The 16571-nt window shown below is 53.3% G+C and overlaps 9 protein-coding genes across 9 annotated transcripts; all 9 read right to left on the bottom strand.

Annotated features, from left to right (window-relative positions):
• Positions 1-13: 13 nt before the first annotated feature.
• SAICODRAFT_9891 (acid protease) lies at positions 14-589 on the bottom strand (the record flags this gene model as incomplete). The annotated part of the gene is made up of 2 exons (XM_019172170.1): positions 14-399; positions 454-589. Coding segments are annotated over 2 exons (522 nt in total), but the record flags the coding sequence as incomplete, so codon positions are not given.
• Positions 590-761: 172 nt separating this feature from the next.
• On the bottom strand, positions 762-4705 carry SAICODRAFT_73387 (uncharacterized protein; the record flags this gene model as incomplete). The annotated part of the gene is made up of 2 exons (XM_019170852.1): positions 4145-4705; positions 762-4086 (listed from the first exon to the last, which is right to left on the bottom strand). The coding sequence occupies exons 1-2, from the start codon at positions 4228-4230 to the stop codon at positions 762-764; spliced, it is 3411 nt and encodes a 1136-aa protein (XP_019021448.1). The 5' UTR covers positions 4231-4705.
• A 1447-nt stretch (positions 4706-6152) lies between these two features.
• Positions 6153-7460, bottom strand: SAICODRAFT_61678 (YER043Cp-like protein; the record flags this gene model as incomplete). Its single annotated transcript, XM_019169857.1, has 1 exon — positions 6153-7460. The coding sequence occupies one exon, from the start codon at positions 7458-7460 to the stop codon at positions 6153-6155; it is 1308 nt and encodes a 435-aa protein (XP_019021449.1).
• Positions 7461-7905: 445 nt separating this feature from the next.
• On the bottom strand, positions 7906-9638 carry SAICODRAFT_9894 (uncharacterized protein; the record flags this gene model as incomplete). Its single annotated transcript, XM_019172171.1, has 3 exons — positions 7906-8290; positions 8344-9193; positions 9248-9638. The coding sequence occupies 3 exons, from the start codon at positions 9636-9638 to the stop codon at positions 7906-7908; spliced, it is 1626 nt and encodes a 541-aa protein (XP_019021450.1).
• A 793-nt stretch (positions 9639-10431) lies between these two features.
• On the bottom strand, positions 10432-11470 carry SAICODRAFT_84950 (SFT2-domain-containing protein). The gene is made up of 4 exons (XM_019171387.1): positions 11420-11470; positions 11156-11361; positions 10965-11057; positions 10432-10843 (listed from the first exon to the last, which is right to left on the bottom strand). Exons 1-4 carry the CDS (start codon positions 11432-11434, stop codon positions 10534-10536), a joined length of 624 nt encoding a protein of 207 aa, XP_019021451.1. The 5' UTR covers positions 11435-11470; the 3' UTR covers positions 10432-10533.
• A 571-nt stretch (positions 11471-12041) lies between these two features.
• On the bottom strand, positions 12042-13142 carry SAICODRAFT_31896 (uncharacterized protein). The gene has a single exon (XM_019168043.1). It carries the CDS (start codon positions 13128-13130, stop codon positions 12306-12308), a length of 825 nt encoding a protein of 274 aa, XP_019021452.1. The 5' UTR covers positions 13131-13142; the 3' UTR covers positions 12042-12305.
• A 439-nt stretch (positions 13143-13581) lies between these two features.
• Positions 13582-14337, bottom strand: SAICODRAFT_27561 (NAD(P)-binding protein; the record flags this gene model as incomplete). The annotated part of the gene is made up of 1 exon (XM_019167041.1): positions 13582-14337. The coding sequence occupies one exon, from the start codon at positions 14335-14337 to the stop codon at positions 13582-13584; it is 756 nt and encodes a 251-aa protein (XP_019021453.1).
• A 278-nt stretch (positions 14338-14615) lies between these two features.
• On the bottom strand, positions 14616-15402 carry SAICODRAFT_31897 (uncharacterized protein). The gene is made up of 2 exons (XM_019168044.1): positions 15020-15402; positions 14616-14951 (listed from the first exon to the last, which is right to left on the bottom strand). Exons 1-2 carry the CDS (start codon positions 15311-15313, stop codon positions 14760-14762), a joined length of 486 nt encoding a protein of 161 aa, XP_019021454.1. The 5' UTR covers positions 15314-15402; the 3' UTR covers positions 14616-14759.
• Positions 15403-15727: 325 nt separating this feature from the next.
• Positions 15728-16555, bottom strand: SAICODRAFT_9896 (ClpP/crotonase; the record flags this gene model as incomplete). Its single annotated transcript, XM_019172172.1, has 1 exon — positions 15728-16555. One exon carries the CDS (start codon positions 16553-16555, stop codon positions 15728-15730), a length of 828 nt encoding a protein of 275 aa, XP_019021455.1.
• Positions 16556-16571: the final 16 nt, after the last annotated feature.

The raw sequence follows: 16571 nt of genomic DNA on the forward strand, positions 1-16571 counted from the left end.
ATAGCTGGTCAACGATCGTCGGAAACATGATCTCCTCGGCTTCATTGAGTTCGAACCCGATACCCATAATCCCAACCCCAACCGGACTTTCTTCCGCAAGCCCAAACGTCATATTACTGATTCGCACCTCCGGTGATCCCAAGCCAACCGTCTCGCTTCCTTGACTCCCGAGAACGTAACCAGTCAAATACGTAACATTGAGGATGAACGACTCATCCGTAGCGGTGTAATTCACAAAGGTGGACGAGTTCGTCGGATCGTAAACACCGAGTTGATTGCAGAGAGCAGCATCGGCGCTGTCGTCGAAGGCTGAACAGCTCGCGTTGGTGTTGACCCAGAGATCGGACGAACCGGTGTCGATGATAAGTGTGATATTTTGAGGAGGTGTACCGATTGTGACTAGGCAAAGTGTCAACATCTGAATTTAGCTATCAGTGCGCTCAGCCTGTTTACCGTTGATGAGGTACTCATAGACACCGGGACTAACCCTAACCCTAACCCTAACCGTTTTGTCATCTGACTTGATAAGTTGGTCAGGTATCCCTTTGACGTTTTTCTCAGTTCCTTCGACGAAGTCGACAATGGACATCGCCCCGCCCCAGAATGAAGATACATTGGAGCAGCTCTTGCCCGAACAACTTGACGTACTGGCCATTAGGGAGTTTGAGAGCCAATCATGATGGATAGAAATACATATTATGATATACTCTTGTAGAACCTAACTTATATCTGCCTCACATACTCGTACAAATCACTTCAATTCACACCAAAGGCAGCGCGCGATACCCCCTCCTGGTCTGCTGCCGCCTCCTCGCAAACTCCAACCCATCTGCAAACTCCTCCTCGTGTGTCTCGTGATCCACCGTCCCAGTAATCCCATTATTTCTTCCAAATGTGATAAGCTTGATGCAACTCCCAAACCCAACAACCAAAGAACGCCGTCCGATCTTGCAGACCGGTCCCAAATGATTAAACAATAATGCTTCACCGTCGTCACCGTAATGAGAGATCGCAGTCACGATGACGTCTCCGTTGGCCATCATGGCCCATGCTTCCCACTTTTCTTCCTCAATCATCTTCTTCGAAGGGGAGGACTTTTGGCCCCGCCTTCTCAGTGCACCAGAAACCCCGGCCGTCTCCACAGGCTGCACACGCACCGACTTCAATCCGATGACGAAATTCCCATCGAGGAGTTGCCACTGTCCCGGATCTTTCATCTTATGCGAGCTCTCCTCGGCACTATACAATGCCAGACAGTTCGCCTCAGGATCATGATGCGGACGCAGACAAATGGGTCCATCCTTGCACCGCAAGGTCCTCATCACGAACGCGCCAGTCTGAACTTCCGTGTATGCAATCGTCAACGTTGGCATGGCCTTGAAGCCACAGCTACAGGTCGTTGCCGGTGCAGTAGTCGCACGAAGATCCTTCACTTCGCCTGTTTCGATCGTATGCAGCAGGTCACCAGACGCGGTCGAGTAGATGTCCACCGCGGCAGATCTGCCAACGATGACCAAGTCCATCGCATCCACCGGGATCAACTTCGTGATCGTAGGCGCACCTCCATGCTCCGCCTGAGCCGGAATCTTATGTGTAAGTGTCCATCCACCGTCCGTCCTCTTGACCGCTTCCACGGTATCATCGTTCAACGAAGTAAAGACCTTGAGGGCCGGCTTCCTGCTGTACGTGCAAGTCACTGCACTTTTATCCTCAGCAGCGGACCCGAGCGGATGTCTCACGATACCTCCAGCCGACGTATACTCCACCACCGTCCCCGGTTGATAAACGCTCGCAAACGTGCTTTCTCCAACGTTGCCACCTGCAGCCGCTTTCGCTGCCCGAACGAAGAACGAAGTCATCGGCACGCCTTTCTCAGTCGGCAACACCAAAGGCAACGTGTTGTTCAGAACATTCCACCATAGAATGCACCCCTTCGCGACAGCAACCACGCTCCTTCCCTCGTCATCGACGCTCACGCTTCGCAGCGGCCAGACGCTCTGCACCAACCCTTTCGGCATGGGTAAGCTCTTACTCGTCTTGCCCCACAAATCCCACAACAAGATCCTCCGATCAAGGCCAACACTAACGAGGTGTTGCCCATTCGTCGAAGCCTGAAGCATGACAACATCCAACTTATGCGCCGCCGCATCCATATTCGCAACCTCCAAAGTCTCTCTCTTCTTACCCTGCCCTTCATCCAACTCAACATCCAACTCATACTGCACATCCTCAAACGCCCCCGGCGCAACGCACCTCAAAACAATAATAATTCCACCCCCCAAAATCATGCTCACCGTCATAAAACTCCGAAAATGATTCCGTACACAAGCCCACAGATAAACCGCCGCAGAATCCAAATTCGAAAGCGGAGTCGTATCGATCTTTCGATCCTTGTCCACGACGAAATAGGTTGGATAATGCACCTCCACCAAGAAATTCTTTATATTCGGCGCGATTTGCGTCAAGAGCTCACTGACGGTGGGCATCATCTGCATCGAGATCCATTGCGCGAAAGATCTGATCTGATTCGCCGGCGCCGCGTCCAGGTTGGCTTGTTCTTGCGGACTGAGAGGTACCGCGGGCCGCCTCCACCATATTCTCCAGAACTTGGGCGTGAAGTAATCCAAGAACCCTTGTACGGGTGCCATGTTGTAATGGAGATTCAAGGCGACGACGAAGGACAGGAGAATGATACTCCCAGCCAATCCCTTTCCGAACACCCTAAACACCCACACCACACCCGCCCAAAGCCTTCCCCGCATACTCAGTTCCCCATCCATGCTCCCACGCCTATCAATAGGCAATCTCACCCTCTGATCCCCCTCTTGCGTAATCTCATAATCCTTCATCTCCAACCTCCGAATATCCACACTCAAAATCGCCACGAAATACGTCATGTGCAAAATAAAATCCACAACGATCGCAACAGCAGCATACATGCAAAACTCCCTGACGGCCGTGACGCTCGCCATCGCCAACAACACCAAAATCGCCAAATCGGCACTGACCGCCATCAACGAACTCGCTCCGACATTCCCCATTGCCGTCGCGACCCTCCGACTCGCCGGCAACGAACTCGGCGTCCGAATAACCGCATTCGTCAACCGAAACATATTCTCCACACCAATAACGATAACGACGAATGGATACACCTCACGCGGCAACAACTCCAACTCCTTCCCAAACAAACTCAACAACGTACTCGCCGCCAACAACGAACTAACAACCTGCACAACCGCACTCACCGCCAACCCAACCCGACTCTGCACAGCCCGTAGCCGACGAAGACTCGTGACCATATACCCAAACGTAACCGCATACGCCGCTGACAACACGGCAACATTAACTGTGGTGAGTGGGGTGAGGCGATACTCCAACAACATGGGTTTGAGCGCACTCTCCGGCGTACGCGGATAATGCAAATCCCAGGGATCACCCCCCGCATCCCCCCTCTCCCTCATCTCCTTGACCGAATCATACCAAATCTCTCCACACACAGCCTCCCTTTTAAAAAAATACCCAACGACGGCCGCGTCCGCTGCGATGAGTTGATGATCCGGGTCGTAATATTTGCCCGCAAACACCGTGCCCCAACGCAGTGTCACACCCCACGGACTAACACGATGCGTACCTTCCCGAATCGTCGCCATATAATCCGGATCAGCACGAAATTGCTCACCACCCTCCCAATACAAAAACGGGGAATGCATGAAACAAGTCCCATACTCGCTCGCAAAACACGTCTCGCACAAATCCTCCACCCCCCTCTCCCCCGCCTTCCTCACCATGGTCTCCATCATCGCTTCCTCGATCTTCAACGCTTTGTCGAGGACTTCTCGGTCGAGGACACCCATGAAGCGACCTTGGATCCACATTTGTCGCAGGACGACTTCGAAGGTTCCCGGGTCCGTCGCGGGGGGGAGTGTATCCAGCGGCGAAGAATTCCAGATTTTGAATTGTTCGTGTGGTCTCAAAAAGAAGCTTTGTAATGTCGGATATGAAAGTAGGAGTAGCGTAAACACCGATAACATGATCGTGAGTGTAGGGTGATGCGTGACGTAAAGTGCGAATCGGTAGAAGGAACGACTGTTGTGAGGTTAGCATAAACTGATCCGCGAAAGAAGGAGGAAGGAAGCAACGGTACTTGAGTGAATCCTCCTTGAGGGAACGGGTATGCCCGTTACGCGTCCTCCACCACGTCCACGGCCAAAAGACCAAGCTCATGATCATCTTGCAGAACTGTGTGGTACGCCAACACAGACGTCACTGTCAACGAAAGCCGATCTCTTATAACAATCCGTGGTAATCGCTGTTGCAATCGCTATCGCAACTGCTCCTGCAACAACCTGCGTTTCTTCAATTGTCGTCGATCACCGAAACCCTGCAGAATCCTCGGCTAACTACTGATCCCCCCTGTGGATCGACTCGGATGCAGCAGCTGGCTAATCGCACACTGCGGACTCTAACTCAAATTCGTCTCTTTGCCTGGCAAGTGTCAACCCAATAGCAACCGTACTTGTGTCGTGCGTCTCGCAGGAACTGCCGGGGTGAGTGCTTGAACCGAGGCTAGTGCGCGTCGACCAATGAGCGGTGGCGAGGATAGCAGACGGTAACAAACGCAAGAGGAGTGGACGGTGACTGACCAGATCGACCTCCAGCTGCGAGTGAGGAGGGAGGGTGATCTGGTTGCGGTATGGGCACGTCGTCGGTTTAATTTGCGGCTGCCTGCACGAGACACGGGTACGCGCGCTGGCGAACAGCCGGGTTGAGACGACGATGAACGTCCTCCGCAATGGGCATTTAATGATGGGTCGTATGTAGCCTGTATGTGACGGCACGACTGTCTGTTCTACTGATGGAGGCGTTGAGCTGAGGAGTTGTTCCGCCTCATGACAGCAGAAGCTCAGCTACGATGTGGACTGTATCCATCTGGTCGCACCCCTAGGCTCTCCCGGATAATCTTCCATTGCGACCCCACTACCACCACAACGCAGTCCCTACGTAGGGCCCCCTCGCCGATCTATCGATACAACGTCCCTTCGTAACCCGCCTCCCCCAATCACAATCGTATCCAGAACATACGCACCGCACACCTCATCCTCCCCCCCCACGAACCACAATCATGCAATCTACCCTCCAAAACCACTGCGTATTCCCTCGTTTGTTATCGACGTCCTCAATTGCACGGTGGCTACCCACCTGCTCATCGCCTACGTCCCTCGTGTATGCGCACGGGTTTCCTGCGCGTGCGGTTGGCAGAAAAGTCCGGTAGTCCGGTGGGCGTGGGGGCTCGAGCTCGGGTGGGTGCGTGCGTGCGTCCCAAAATCTGAAACTCGACGGTATGCGCTGGGGAGTAATTTCATGAAGTTACAGCGCGTGAATGGTTCGAATTGGGTTTGTGAGTTGGACTTTTTTATGATGTGAAGCACCCTCGGGCGTGTGTACAACCTCCAGCGGCAAATCATGTTCATATGTGTCGAACGAAAGGCCAAGGATATCGATGCATATAATCATGCTGTCTCCAAGATCTAACATTAACATTAAGCATGCCCATCTTCCGGTCATATACGCTTGTCGATCACACCAGAACTCCACTCAACCCGAACTCTCGCTTAATCACACCACTCCGCATGGCGAGCTCTCATACGAAAACATCGACACTTCCCAAACTCGACTCGATGACCCTCCAGACAATGCTATGGACCTATACGAGTGCCACGAAGGCAAATCTGATTCGAGTATGATGCTGCCGTAGTTTACCGGTAAGGGAGTTGAAGGGTGATGGCACGCAGCGCAATGAATAATGTCGAGGAAGACCATGGCCACCGATGGATGCAGTTATACAGGAACGAGGGGGTGAAGTGATACAAAAAGAATCGTCAACTGCTCGTAACAAGCTATATTTCAATTCCTAAACCGCTCTTCTCTATACCAAGAGAGCGAGAAGAGAGCAAACGTTCCTCGCCCCAATTTTAAATCTTAGAAACAAAAGACTCCGGTGCCTGTTGAGAGGTAAACCCGAATGGAAAACGCCGATGAGAGAAAAACCGTATGTGTTGAACAAACACCCAACCCAGGACAAAAATCAAATCAAAACACAAACACAAACCCGACCAATCACCTCATCTCACACAAAGAGAGGCGGAGACCGTTTAGTAACGGTAGTGGTCAGACTTGAAAGGACCCTCAGCAGGGATCCCCAAGTACTTACTCTGAACATCCGAAAGCTTCGAAAGCTTAACCCCCAACTTCTTCAGATGAAGTCTGGCGACCTCCTCATCCAAGTTCTTCGGGAGCATGAAAACACCGATCTCGTACTTGCCCGGGTTCATCCACAACTCGATCTGCGCCAAGACCTGGTTGGTGAAGGACATGGACATGACGAAGGAGGGGTGGCCAGTGGCACAGCCGAGGTTGACCAAACGACCCTCGGCAAGGAGGATGATGTGGCGGCCGGAGGGCATGAGGTAACGGTCGACCTGGGGCTTAATGTTGGAAACAGATGAAGCGTTAGCCTTCAACCACGCAACATCAATCTCGATGTCAAAGTGTCCGATGTTACAGACGATTGCGTCATCCTTCATGTTGGCAAAGTGCTCGCCGGTAATGATGTCACGGCATCCAGTGGTAGTGACGAAAATGTTTCCGAGGGAGCAGGCTTCCTCCATGGAGGTGACTTCGAAACCCTCACAGGCGGCTTGGAGGGCGTTGATGGGGTCGACCTCGGTGACGAGGACGCGGGCGCCCATACCGCGGAGAGCGGCGGAACATCCCTTACCGACATCACCGTAGCCAGCGACAACGGCGACCTTACCGGCGATCATGACATCGGTAGCACGCTTAATACCATCGATGAGGGACTCACGGCATCCGTACAAGTTGTCGAACTTGGACTTGGTAACGGAGTCGTTGACGTTGATGGCAGGAACACGGAGGTGACCCTCCTTCATCATCTTGTAAAGGTGGTGGACACCGGTGGTAGTCTCCTCAGAGATACCACGGCAGTCGTTGAGCATCTCGGGGTACTTCTCGTGAACGAGGGCAGTGAGGTCACCTCCGTCGTCGAGGATCATGTTCAAGGACTGACCATCCTTGAAGGACTTGAGCTGCTGCTCGATACACCAGATGTACTCCTCCTCAGTCTCACCCTTCCAGGCAAAGACGGGGATACCGGCAGCGGCGATAGCAGCAGCGGCGTGGTCCTGGGTGGAGAAGATGTTGCAGGAAGACCAGGTAACCTCGGCACCGAGGGCGGTGAGGGTCTCGATGAGGACACCGGTCTGGATGGTCATGTGGAGACATCCGGCGATACGGGCACCAGACAAGGGCTTGGAAGCACCGTACTGCTCACGGAGAGCCATGAGACCGGGCATCTCCTGCTCGGCAATGTCGAGCTCCTTGCGACCGAAGGCAGCGAGGCCAATGTCGGCGACCTTGTAGTTCTCAGCGGGAGCAGCCATTATTGTCTTGTAGTATGGGTATGGAGGTTGGGCAGGAATGTGCAATTGGCTCGAGGCGGCGGACTTTATAAGGAGGTTAAATTTCGCAGTGAGCGGTTTCAGGGGTACAAAGCTGACAGCGCATCGATCGAGTGAAGCTCACGGCCGTGCGGGTAAAAAGGACTCGTGAATTGCAATAAAAGAAAAGATAAATAAAAACTTTTGATGTGCGACGAGCTCGATAGTAAACTCGACTTCGCTGTGCGTTGTGTGATGTGATCATGATCATAATCATGACTCCCATCGTTAAAAAAGACCCTTTGTGCAAGAAGTAAAACAATGAAACAAGAAAGCAAACCATTTGTATGTCGATCGATGCAAAACGGAACAAAACCAGTAATCATGCAATTGCGCTCTTCACGCCTCCCAAACCACCAACAATTACCCTTCAGATGCAGGCAACAAATCAAGCCTGAACCTCAGCAACAACCTCCGTCTTCTCCTCCTCATGTACACCGTTCACCTTAACATCCTCCTCCTCGACCTTCTTCTCCTCAGCACCCGCAGCCGCACCCGCAGCAACAGGCGCAGGCCTCTCGAAAACCAACCTTTCCGCCTCAGGCACAACCCACATCTCCCACCCCTCCCTCTTCCTAGCCTTCTCACCATCCTGACTAACCTCAACAATCTGACTTCCCCTACACGCCTCCCGGACAACCTTCTCATCGAGCGTCAACTGCTTCACGCGGTTAAAGTTAGCCAAGAAGGCAACAGCGACCCAACCCTCGCCGTCCATATGTCTTCGGAGGAAGAGGTCCTTGCAGAGGTTGTCGAGGGAGAAGTAGTAGTCACTACAGACAATCGTTAGCCATTGTGCATCCAACAGACGGAATATTTAACTCACATTTGTCCGAGGATGTACGGCCTCATATCCCACTGCTGCATCTGCTGCATCTGCGCCTGCATATCCCATCCACCCCTGTACTGTCCACCCATCCTTCCACCACGTCTCTGGCCGTGATGCTGATGTTGGGGTGCACCGGTGTACATAGGTCCACCGCTGACACGGTTGTTGTTGTTGAACTGCCTCGGCGGGCGGGGACCACGCTGCTGTTGCTGCTGCTGCTGAGCGGGTTGCTGCTGTTGTGCGTTCACACCATTCGCGACGACCTCCTCCTCCTTCTTGTTCTCAGCCGGAGCAGCAGCCGCATCAGAAGCCTCCTCCTTCTTCTCGACGGCGGCAGTCTCAGCGGACTTGTCCTGAGCCTGCTGAGCCTGGGGCTTCTTAGCACTCTGGCTTCCCCGCCTCTGTCCCTGAACTCTCTTTCCCTGCTGCTGTTCACCGCCCTCCCTGTTCTGTCCTTGCCTCCTCTGACCCCTCTGTTGCTGTTGTCCCTGAGCTCCTTCCCGCATCCTCTGTCCCTTACCCGGCAATGGAGTAGCATGCACGATCGTAGGCGTAAGACTGACCCACTTCTCCTTCTTGTCCGCCTTGGCGGTGGGCTTCTTCGTCTTCTTTGGCGCTTTTTGGTCGGCGGATTTGGCGATGTCGATGGTGGGGAAGGAAGACTGGTCGTCGAATGCGAGATCGGCAGCAGCGGCGAGGGCGGCTCCGGGGACAGATGTAGGGGCTGGCAAAGATTCGTCGTAGACGACTAGAGGGGACTTCTTGGGCTTAGGTTCCGCAGGAGCAGCGGTTTCGGTCTTCTCCTCCTTCTTTTCGTCTTTCTTGTCATCCTTCTTTTCAGACTTGGCTAGAGGCGAAAAATTAGCATTGAGCCCCGATTGACCGAGTAATTGCGCCATACCATCATCCTTCTTGGACTTGCTACCCTTCTTCCCTCTCTTCTCCTTCTTTTCATTGTCCTTCTTCTCCTCCTTCTTCTCGACCTTCTCCTCAACGGGTTCCTCGACGGTAAGAGCAGGCGCCGGTGCACGCTTAGCCAGCTCCTCCGCTCTCACTTTCCAGATGTTGACCTTTGGTGCCGGAGCAGGAACGAAAGGCTTCTCCTCCTTCTCAGCAGCAGCGTCGGCCTCGACATTCTCGGTGTTGACGGTAGCAGCGTCGTCAGAAGACTCAGTAGAAGCAGCGACGGTAGAAGACTCGACAGAAGCGGTCGAAGACGCAGTCTGGATAATAGGGACCTCAACGGCCGGGGCAGCGGCAGTAGAGTCTTGGGCAGTCGTTTCTGAGTTCATGATCTTTCAACGAACAACGACGAAAGCTGAAAGGATCTTGTGAGGGTAATGTGATGGGTAAAGTCGAAAAACGATACGGTACGTTCTGGTCTAAAACTGATTCGAGAAAATCGCCGTAACGTGTAGGTAAATCTGCGGGTTGTGTAAGAAAAAAGCTGTGCGCTGGAGGAAAGAAGTAGAGAAAGTTCGCCGGTCCCGGATCGACAAGAAACAAACAGACGAAGCTCGAGACGAACGGTACCGACGAGGGGTTAGGAAAGAGGTAGACGAACCGAACTCGAAGAGAACTGGAAAGGTCGATCGAATCGATACCTTGATATGAGGGGTGATTTGGGGGTGGTGGTCACGTTCAGGGTTACTTGCGTTTTCGTACACCTTAGAGCCAAACTTTTTCGCGGCGTCTATTCAGGGCACAAACTGCGGATCCCTAATTACCGGAGAACGGAGGTGATCGGAAATCCCTTTGGAATCAACGGGTAATTGTTACAGGATGAATGCTAGATAGGAATGGCAGAAACGGAATACTTAGACGTAAAGATGTATCTGGCCGTCGATTGCGAGAGTCCATCGGCCGCGGAACGGTGTTCCGATATTACATCCGATCTTGCATTGAACGGCGATAGGATAGCAATTCATGCATCGTCCTGGCCTGTTATCGCCAATTAACTGACATCTTGATTTCCGCCGAGATACGTTCTCAATCGCCTGCTTTAATGGCCATACCGGGCATGAGTGGGCCGTGATTTGTCATTCTCATGAGATCCCTTCATCTCGCCGCCACACCTGATCCGGGCTAAATGCTCACCCTCGTTGACATTTCCATCTCATAAGATATCTTTGGTATCCATCCTCCCTCCGCCTTCCCTTATTCATGACCTCAGCCAAGCTTCACTCCTCAAAAGTCAATCCCAACCCTCCTCGCAACAATACTCCCACCCCACCGAATAGCACCCGCTCCAAACGGAAAGTAACTAACCAAATACACCACCAAACACACCACCTGCACCGCCGCACTCACGACCGTCAATATCGTACTCTGCAATCCCAGGGCAAAGTAGATGGTGAGAACCATACTCGTGAAGTACGTCGCCGTGAATGGAATTCGGGAGCCGGAAAAGAGGTGTTTGAAATATGAGATCGGACCTTGGAGAGCTGCGAAGGAGGAGAGGAAGAGGAGGGAGCCGACGGTCCAGAGCATGACGAATCTGTGTAGGAACATGTCAGCCATTACTGCTCTATGGGATCGTTCCCACCGGCCAGCTCCGTAACGTGACGTATGCCAGTACGCAGCAGTCAATGCGATGGGAAAGGGTTGGAAAGACGTACTTTCTCGGCTTTAGGACCAACACGGGCATCATCAAGAACGCGACCAAGAAACATACCGCTGCACCAAGGATACACGCTCCAAAGATCAGCAACCTATGCCACACGATTAGCCTCAATCCTCAAAAACACGCTCCCGAGCAGAGCCTCGTAAACCCCATCCCTGCTCAGCATGTCAGATTGCGCAAACTCACCTATCCCACCGACTCAACCTAATCCCAAACCAACCCTGATCCTCCTCTTCTGCCCCAATCGGCAGGTAATCCCTCGCTCCATGTGGTACCATCCCTCGTAATCTACTTCCCCATCCCTCATTCGTCGACGCAGTCGTCGGCGGAGGTAATTGATCCGATTGTCGGTCCCAACCTAAGGAGGAGAGGCCGGAGCGGAATGCTGATTCCTGGAATGCGGTGAGTATTCGATGCCAGAGGATTGATCCGGACCGAAATTATACGTACGGTATTCGAAGTCATTGGGGCTTGATTCGCGGTCAATTGGTTGGTTCTTTGTTGGACTTGCGCTCGTCGGAGTGGCTGGACGTACGTGCGGTGATCATGACGCCGGGACGTATGTACATGTATCTGCCAGGGATTGCGAACATTGGAAAGACCATGAGACCCGAGACGGGCGAACCGTGAAATTTCTCTCTTCCCTCGAAAACCCTTCTTCTATTACCAGTCATCCGACTCTACCACACACTACTCCTCCTACATGCACAAAACCTCGACAACATCCTCCCACTGCCCCTGTCCTTGGGGTGGTGGAGGATAAACAACACTGTTGTTGCTGAGCCTGCTGAGGCTGCTGAGGATATCCCTGCTGAACAATTCCCTGAGCCTGAGGCTGTGCCTGAACCCCAACGGGGACCCTCCGCCCCGACTGCATGGTCCCACCAGACTCTGTCGTCTCTGCTGCTGCGGCACGCCCTGTGGCCAACTGTCCTGGTGTTCCCGGTGTAGGTGCACGTGCCTCTTCAGACATGTATTGTGTCACGTATTCAGGATTTATAAAGCTATGAAGTTCTTTTCATTCTATACCTTAAGCCGTGCGTCCCTTCGCACATTGCCGAACAGCTGAATTCGAAACCCGGGCCCTTCATGATCGGTTGCCAATTGAGGCTCGCGAACGAGGCCTGCACTTGCAAAGTTCATTTCCATGGAACTCTCAACTTGTCACCTCCATATTTCTCCGCCTTCTCTGTTCCCGACCACTTTGCTCAGCCTGGATCCTCAAAGGCTTCGCCTCTTTCTGTCCTTCTTCGTCCACATGCCACGGTCTCTCTTCAATTCATGACCTTCATCACTCAAGGCCGACATCTGTTAAGCCTCCCCTATATTCCTTCTTTCAAACCTGGACAACATATCCCGGATCCCAAGTGCCCTCGGGCTCTGATGGGTGCCTCCCTCCCCGTTGATTACTCACAACCCTGATGCCACCGACTATCATGTCCACATTCTTGTGCGTATGCCCAAATGCCCAGACATCAACACCTTCCCAGCCAAGACTCTCTGCTTGATAGCCATGACTATCGCTGTCGTCACTGCAGCACAAGACATCCGTGGCAAACCCGCTCACATGCGGACTAGCCTCATATCTCTCCGGGCTCGTCCCTTCCACCAGCGGCGCATGATGCGTAGCGACAATTAACTTTCTTCCCTCATTCCTGCACTTTTCAATCTCTCGCCGGAACCACCGTACTTCCTCCTCGTGCTCAGCGTTATGCTTATCCACCGTCCACCCCTCGACAAGTCCGAATTCTGGCATGCGGTCCTCGACGATCTGGCGCTTATCGGGTGGAATGTTGGAGAATAGGGTACACCCTAACACAGTCGTTCGTTCGTCGATGTCGACTCGACGCCGCCACATGATCTCCACGGCACTTCCTCCGTTCTTCGCACTTTCGGCCGCGACGGCTTCGATCACGGCTCTCGCCTGGTCCCAGCTCGATGCGAGGGGTTCGTGGTTCCCTAGAACCACGAGAATCCTCTCCCAGCCCTCCCCTGTTGCTCTTCTCTCTGCTAGAGACGACAAAAAGACCGTGTAACGGGAATCATTTGCCCGACCGATATCCCCGCATATCAGCAGTGTAGGGGCAGTGACTGGGATTTCGCATTCATAGCTTGTATGTAGATCAAGGTGTAGGTCGGATAACAACTGTATTCGTGTCATGGCTGGGTGTTGGGCTCAGGGGTATCGAGGTCCGAAGAAGTCTTTGTCTACGTTACGGGTGGTGTATGACACTAAGCCCTTTCCGGCAAAGGCATTTGTGTGGGTTTATTGACGGTTGCTATGCTTGCCAGGACCTATCTGTTAGGGTTGAGCATACGTCTCCACTCTGTGAGAGAAACCGCAACTTTCTGGTTGCTTCGTGTGGCAGAACCCGGCCGCTCATAATTTCCCACGCATATACCGGTACGCCTTGGACAATGACAGCCAAATGTATTCAACCGAGGCCACAGTAGCAGATCGTTTGGGACATTCACAAAACCTCTAATGTGAGTGAAGCTCCCAGTGTAGCGTTGTGTTCTCTATCCCGTGAGAGGCACTCTGTACTTTGTTCGTGAATGGCAAAGACGAATAAGATTCTCCAATACTATCGTACACGCCCCCAATCACGCCTTTACCTCAATCTAATACCACCATCCGTCTCAATAACCTGCCCCGTCAAGTTCCCATCCCTCATCGCATACAAATACGCCTGCGCAACATCCTCCGGCATCCCCACGCTCCCCGTCAACGCCGCCTGCCCAACCCCAGCAACCAACCCATCCCTCGCCTCCTTCGGAAGTCCATCCCAGAGCTCGGTCAACACCGCACCGGGAGAAACGCAGTTAACACGTACACGGAGAGGAGACAACTCGACGGCAAGTCCCGACGCAAGTGAGAAATTCGCGCCACAGAGTGCGGAGGTGAGGAACCATCCCGGCTGTGGCTTCGCGCCCGCGAGACCGGAGGAGAAAGTGATTGATCCACCCTCGCTGATCAACTTTTTCCCAGTCAAAACCTTCACAGCCAACACGAACGCCGTGAACCTGATATCAAATGCAGGCGCGAGCGAATCCTTCGCGAACCCATCGAGGGACATATTGGGGAGGGCATCACCCGCCGTCCAGACCAAATGGTCGATCTTACCGGTCTTCTCGAAGAGGGACTCGAGTTCTTGCTCGGTAGTGGCGGATTTGAGGTTGATTGCGTATCCGGTAGCTTTGGGGGAGGAAAGACGCTCGAGAGCAGAGTCGATACGGGGTTGAGAGGAGGAAGCGATCACGACGGAGGCACCGAATTCGAGACAGGCCTCGGCGACGCAGAAGCCGATACCGGAGGAACCGCCAATGATAACGACCTTCTTTTCGTTGAGCTTGTTGTACTTGGACATTTTAATGATGGATCGAGGATCAAGGGGGAGGTCCGTGCCGTTTTATTTCTCTCGAGGACTTTTGTGGGGAGGTTTTGGAGGTTATGTAAGCGTGCAGCCAAGCTCGGCATTCGGAGGAGTGTTGTGCCGAGATGCCGTCGATCTCCCGCCTCGATTTTCCAGATAAGGTTGATCAAAGGTACCGGTATGTATGATTTTATTAGAAAACGAACAGCGAGAAGGAGTAAGCATAGCCGGGGCTTTCGTACTCTTCGACATTGCCCGTGTTGGGTGCCGACTCTGGCTGTGCACCGGTGTATGCGTATGCAATGGATGAATCTCAATTCGAACCTTGGGTATAAGAATGCCGAGTTACTCATACACTCTCCTTCCTCCTCCTCACGCAACAATCACCCGTGCCTCCTCCGCTCACCGCACACTTCCTACCACCCCTCAACCTCATCCGCCCTAATTCCTTCACCCAAACCCCACCTCCAGCCCTTATCAAGCAGGTTATCCATCTCAGCCTCCATCCTCTTCCTATCCCCTTGTCCTTGTTTCTGTCCCTGTCCCTGCTGTCCTTGTCCGTAACTTTGTCCACTCTTCGTACTGTGCCGGGTCGGGGTTAGCTTAGCCTGTCCAGACCCTCTCGCGGTTAGCATACACTGGTAAGATGTAAAGGGTTGGGATGGTTATGACATACCTCACCCGAACCAAAGTTTGAAACGATACTTGCACTTTCCCTCAAGCCAACACTCTCCTCGCTCCCAACACCCTGACCCACATCCAGATCCCCAAAATCGAACTGCGCCTCCCGCTCGCCATGCTCCTGCTCATCCGCACCTAAATCAATATCGCTCTCAGATGAAGGCGGTGAGGAGGGACTCATGTGCCCGACGGTATGAGCATGAACATGAGCGTCATCGTGTTCGATGTCGAGGTCGAGGTCCATGGAGTCGTCTTTGTTCGTGGAGGTGTCGCGGTCTGGGGAGATCATACTGTACGGTATTGTCGCGTAGTTGGATTACCGGTGAAGTGAGGAAGTGTTGTGAAGGGATTAATTGGGGGTCGTCGATGATGTGGGGCTGCAGGAGACGTACGTGTAACGTAGACACCAACACCCCATGAGATATTCGAAGAAAGAAAACACTAATACAATATCGTTCGCAGTAGCTTCCAAAGGGTATATCGTTCGTCACTGACACGAGTCTCGGGGAGGAATGTTTATGGGTCCGAGACGGACTTTTCCCACAGCCATGAAGCACTCGCAGATGAAGCAATGTAACAAACAGTATCATTGATATCCACATCTACACAAGAAAAACTATCTCCAAGCCCACTCACTTATTCTCCCACCTTTATACACTCCGCCAACATCAACGATATCGTACACTTGCCTCATCCCGTCCAATCAAATCTTACTCTTCTTCCCAATCAACCCAAGTTTCTTCATAACCCCCCCTAACGCCCCCTGCAACTCCCCTTTCTCAAGCTCCCTCCAATTCCCCTTCGCCTCAGCCAAAATCCTCTCCCTCCTCCCCCACTCACACGCAACCCCCCCCCTAAAACTCTGCTTCGTCCCTGCACGGCCTGTCGCGGGAACGGCGACGGCTGCGGTGCACAATTCCTCCGCACGGGTGAGGAGAAGCGGACGTGATGCGACGAGTTCGTCGACAAGTCCCGAGGCGAGTGCTTCGTCCCCATTCATGAACGTTCCCATCGTACAGACGCGTTCAGCAGTCCTCCTCCCCACGAGCGTCTCCATCAGCTTATGCCAAAACCCCGGCACCGCAATCCCGAGCATAGCCTCATTAAGCCCAATCGACAAATCCCTCGTCGCAATCCTCCTATCCGCACACATCGCAATCGCGCACCCACCCGCCGGACACGCTCCCCCAACCGCCGCAACGACAAACAACCTCGTCCCATACAACCTAGCCAAACACTCATTCTGCAGGACCCAGTACTCGGTATACCTCGCTTCTGTCGTCATGGGCGCATACAACTCCCGCAAATCATTTCCGGCCGAAAAGACGGGTTTGGTGAGGGCGGAGGAGATGATGAGGGCGTGTGCGGAGGAGGTTGATTCGGCGAGCGTGAGGGCATCCAGGATGGCGCGCCAGAGGGGAGCGGTGAGGGAGTTGACGGGGGGTGAGTGGAGGGTTAGGTGGAGGATTGCGGGGTTGATGGTGGATGGGGCGAGGGTGAGGAGGGGAGTCTCGATGAGAGGTGTTGTCATGGTTGTCTTCGTACGA

Source organism: Saitoella complicata, assembly GCF_001661265.1.
Source record: "Saitoella complicata NRRL Y-17804 unplaced genomic scaffold SAICOscaffold_26, whole genome shotgun sequence".
Classification (NCBI taxonomy): Eukaryota; Fungi; Ascomycota; class Saitoellomycetes; order Saitoellales; family Saitoellaceae; genus Saitoella; species Saitoella complicata.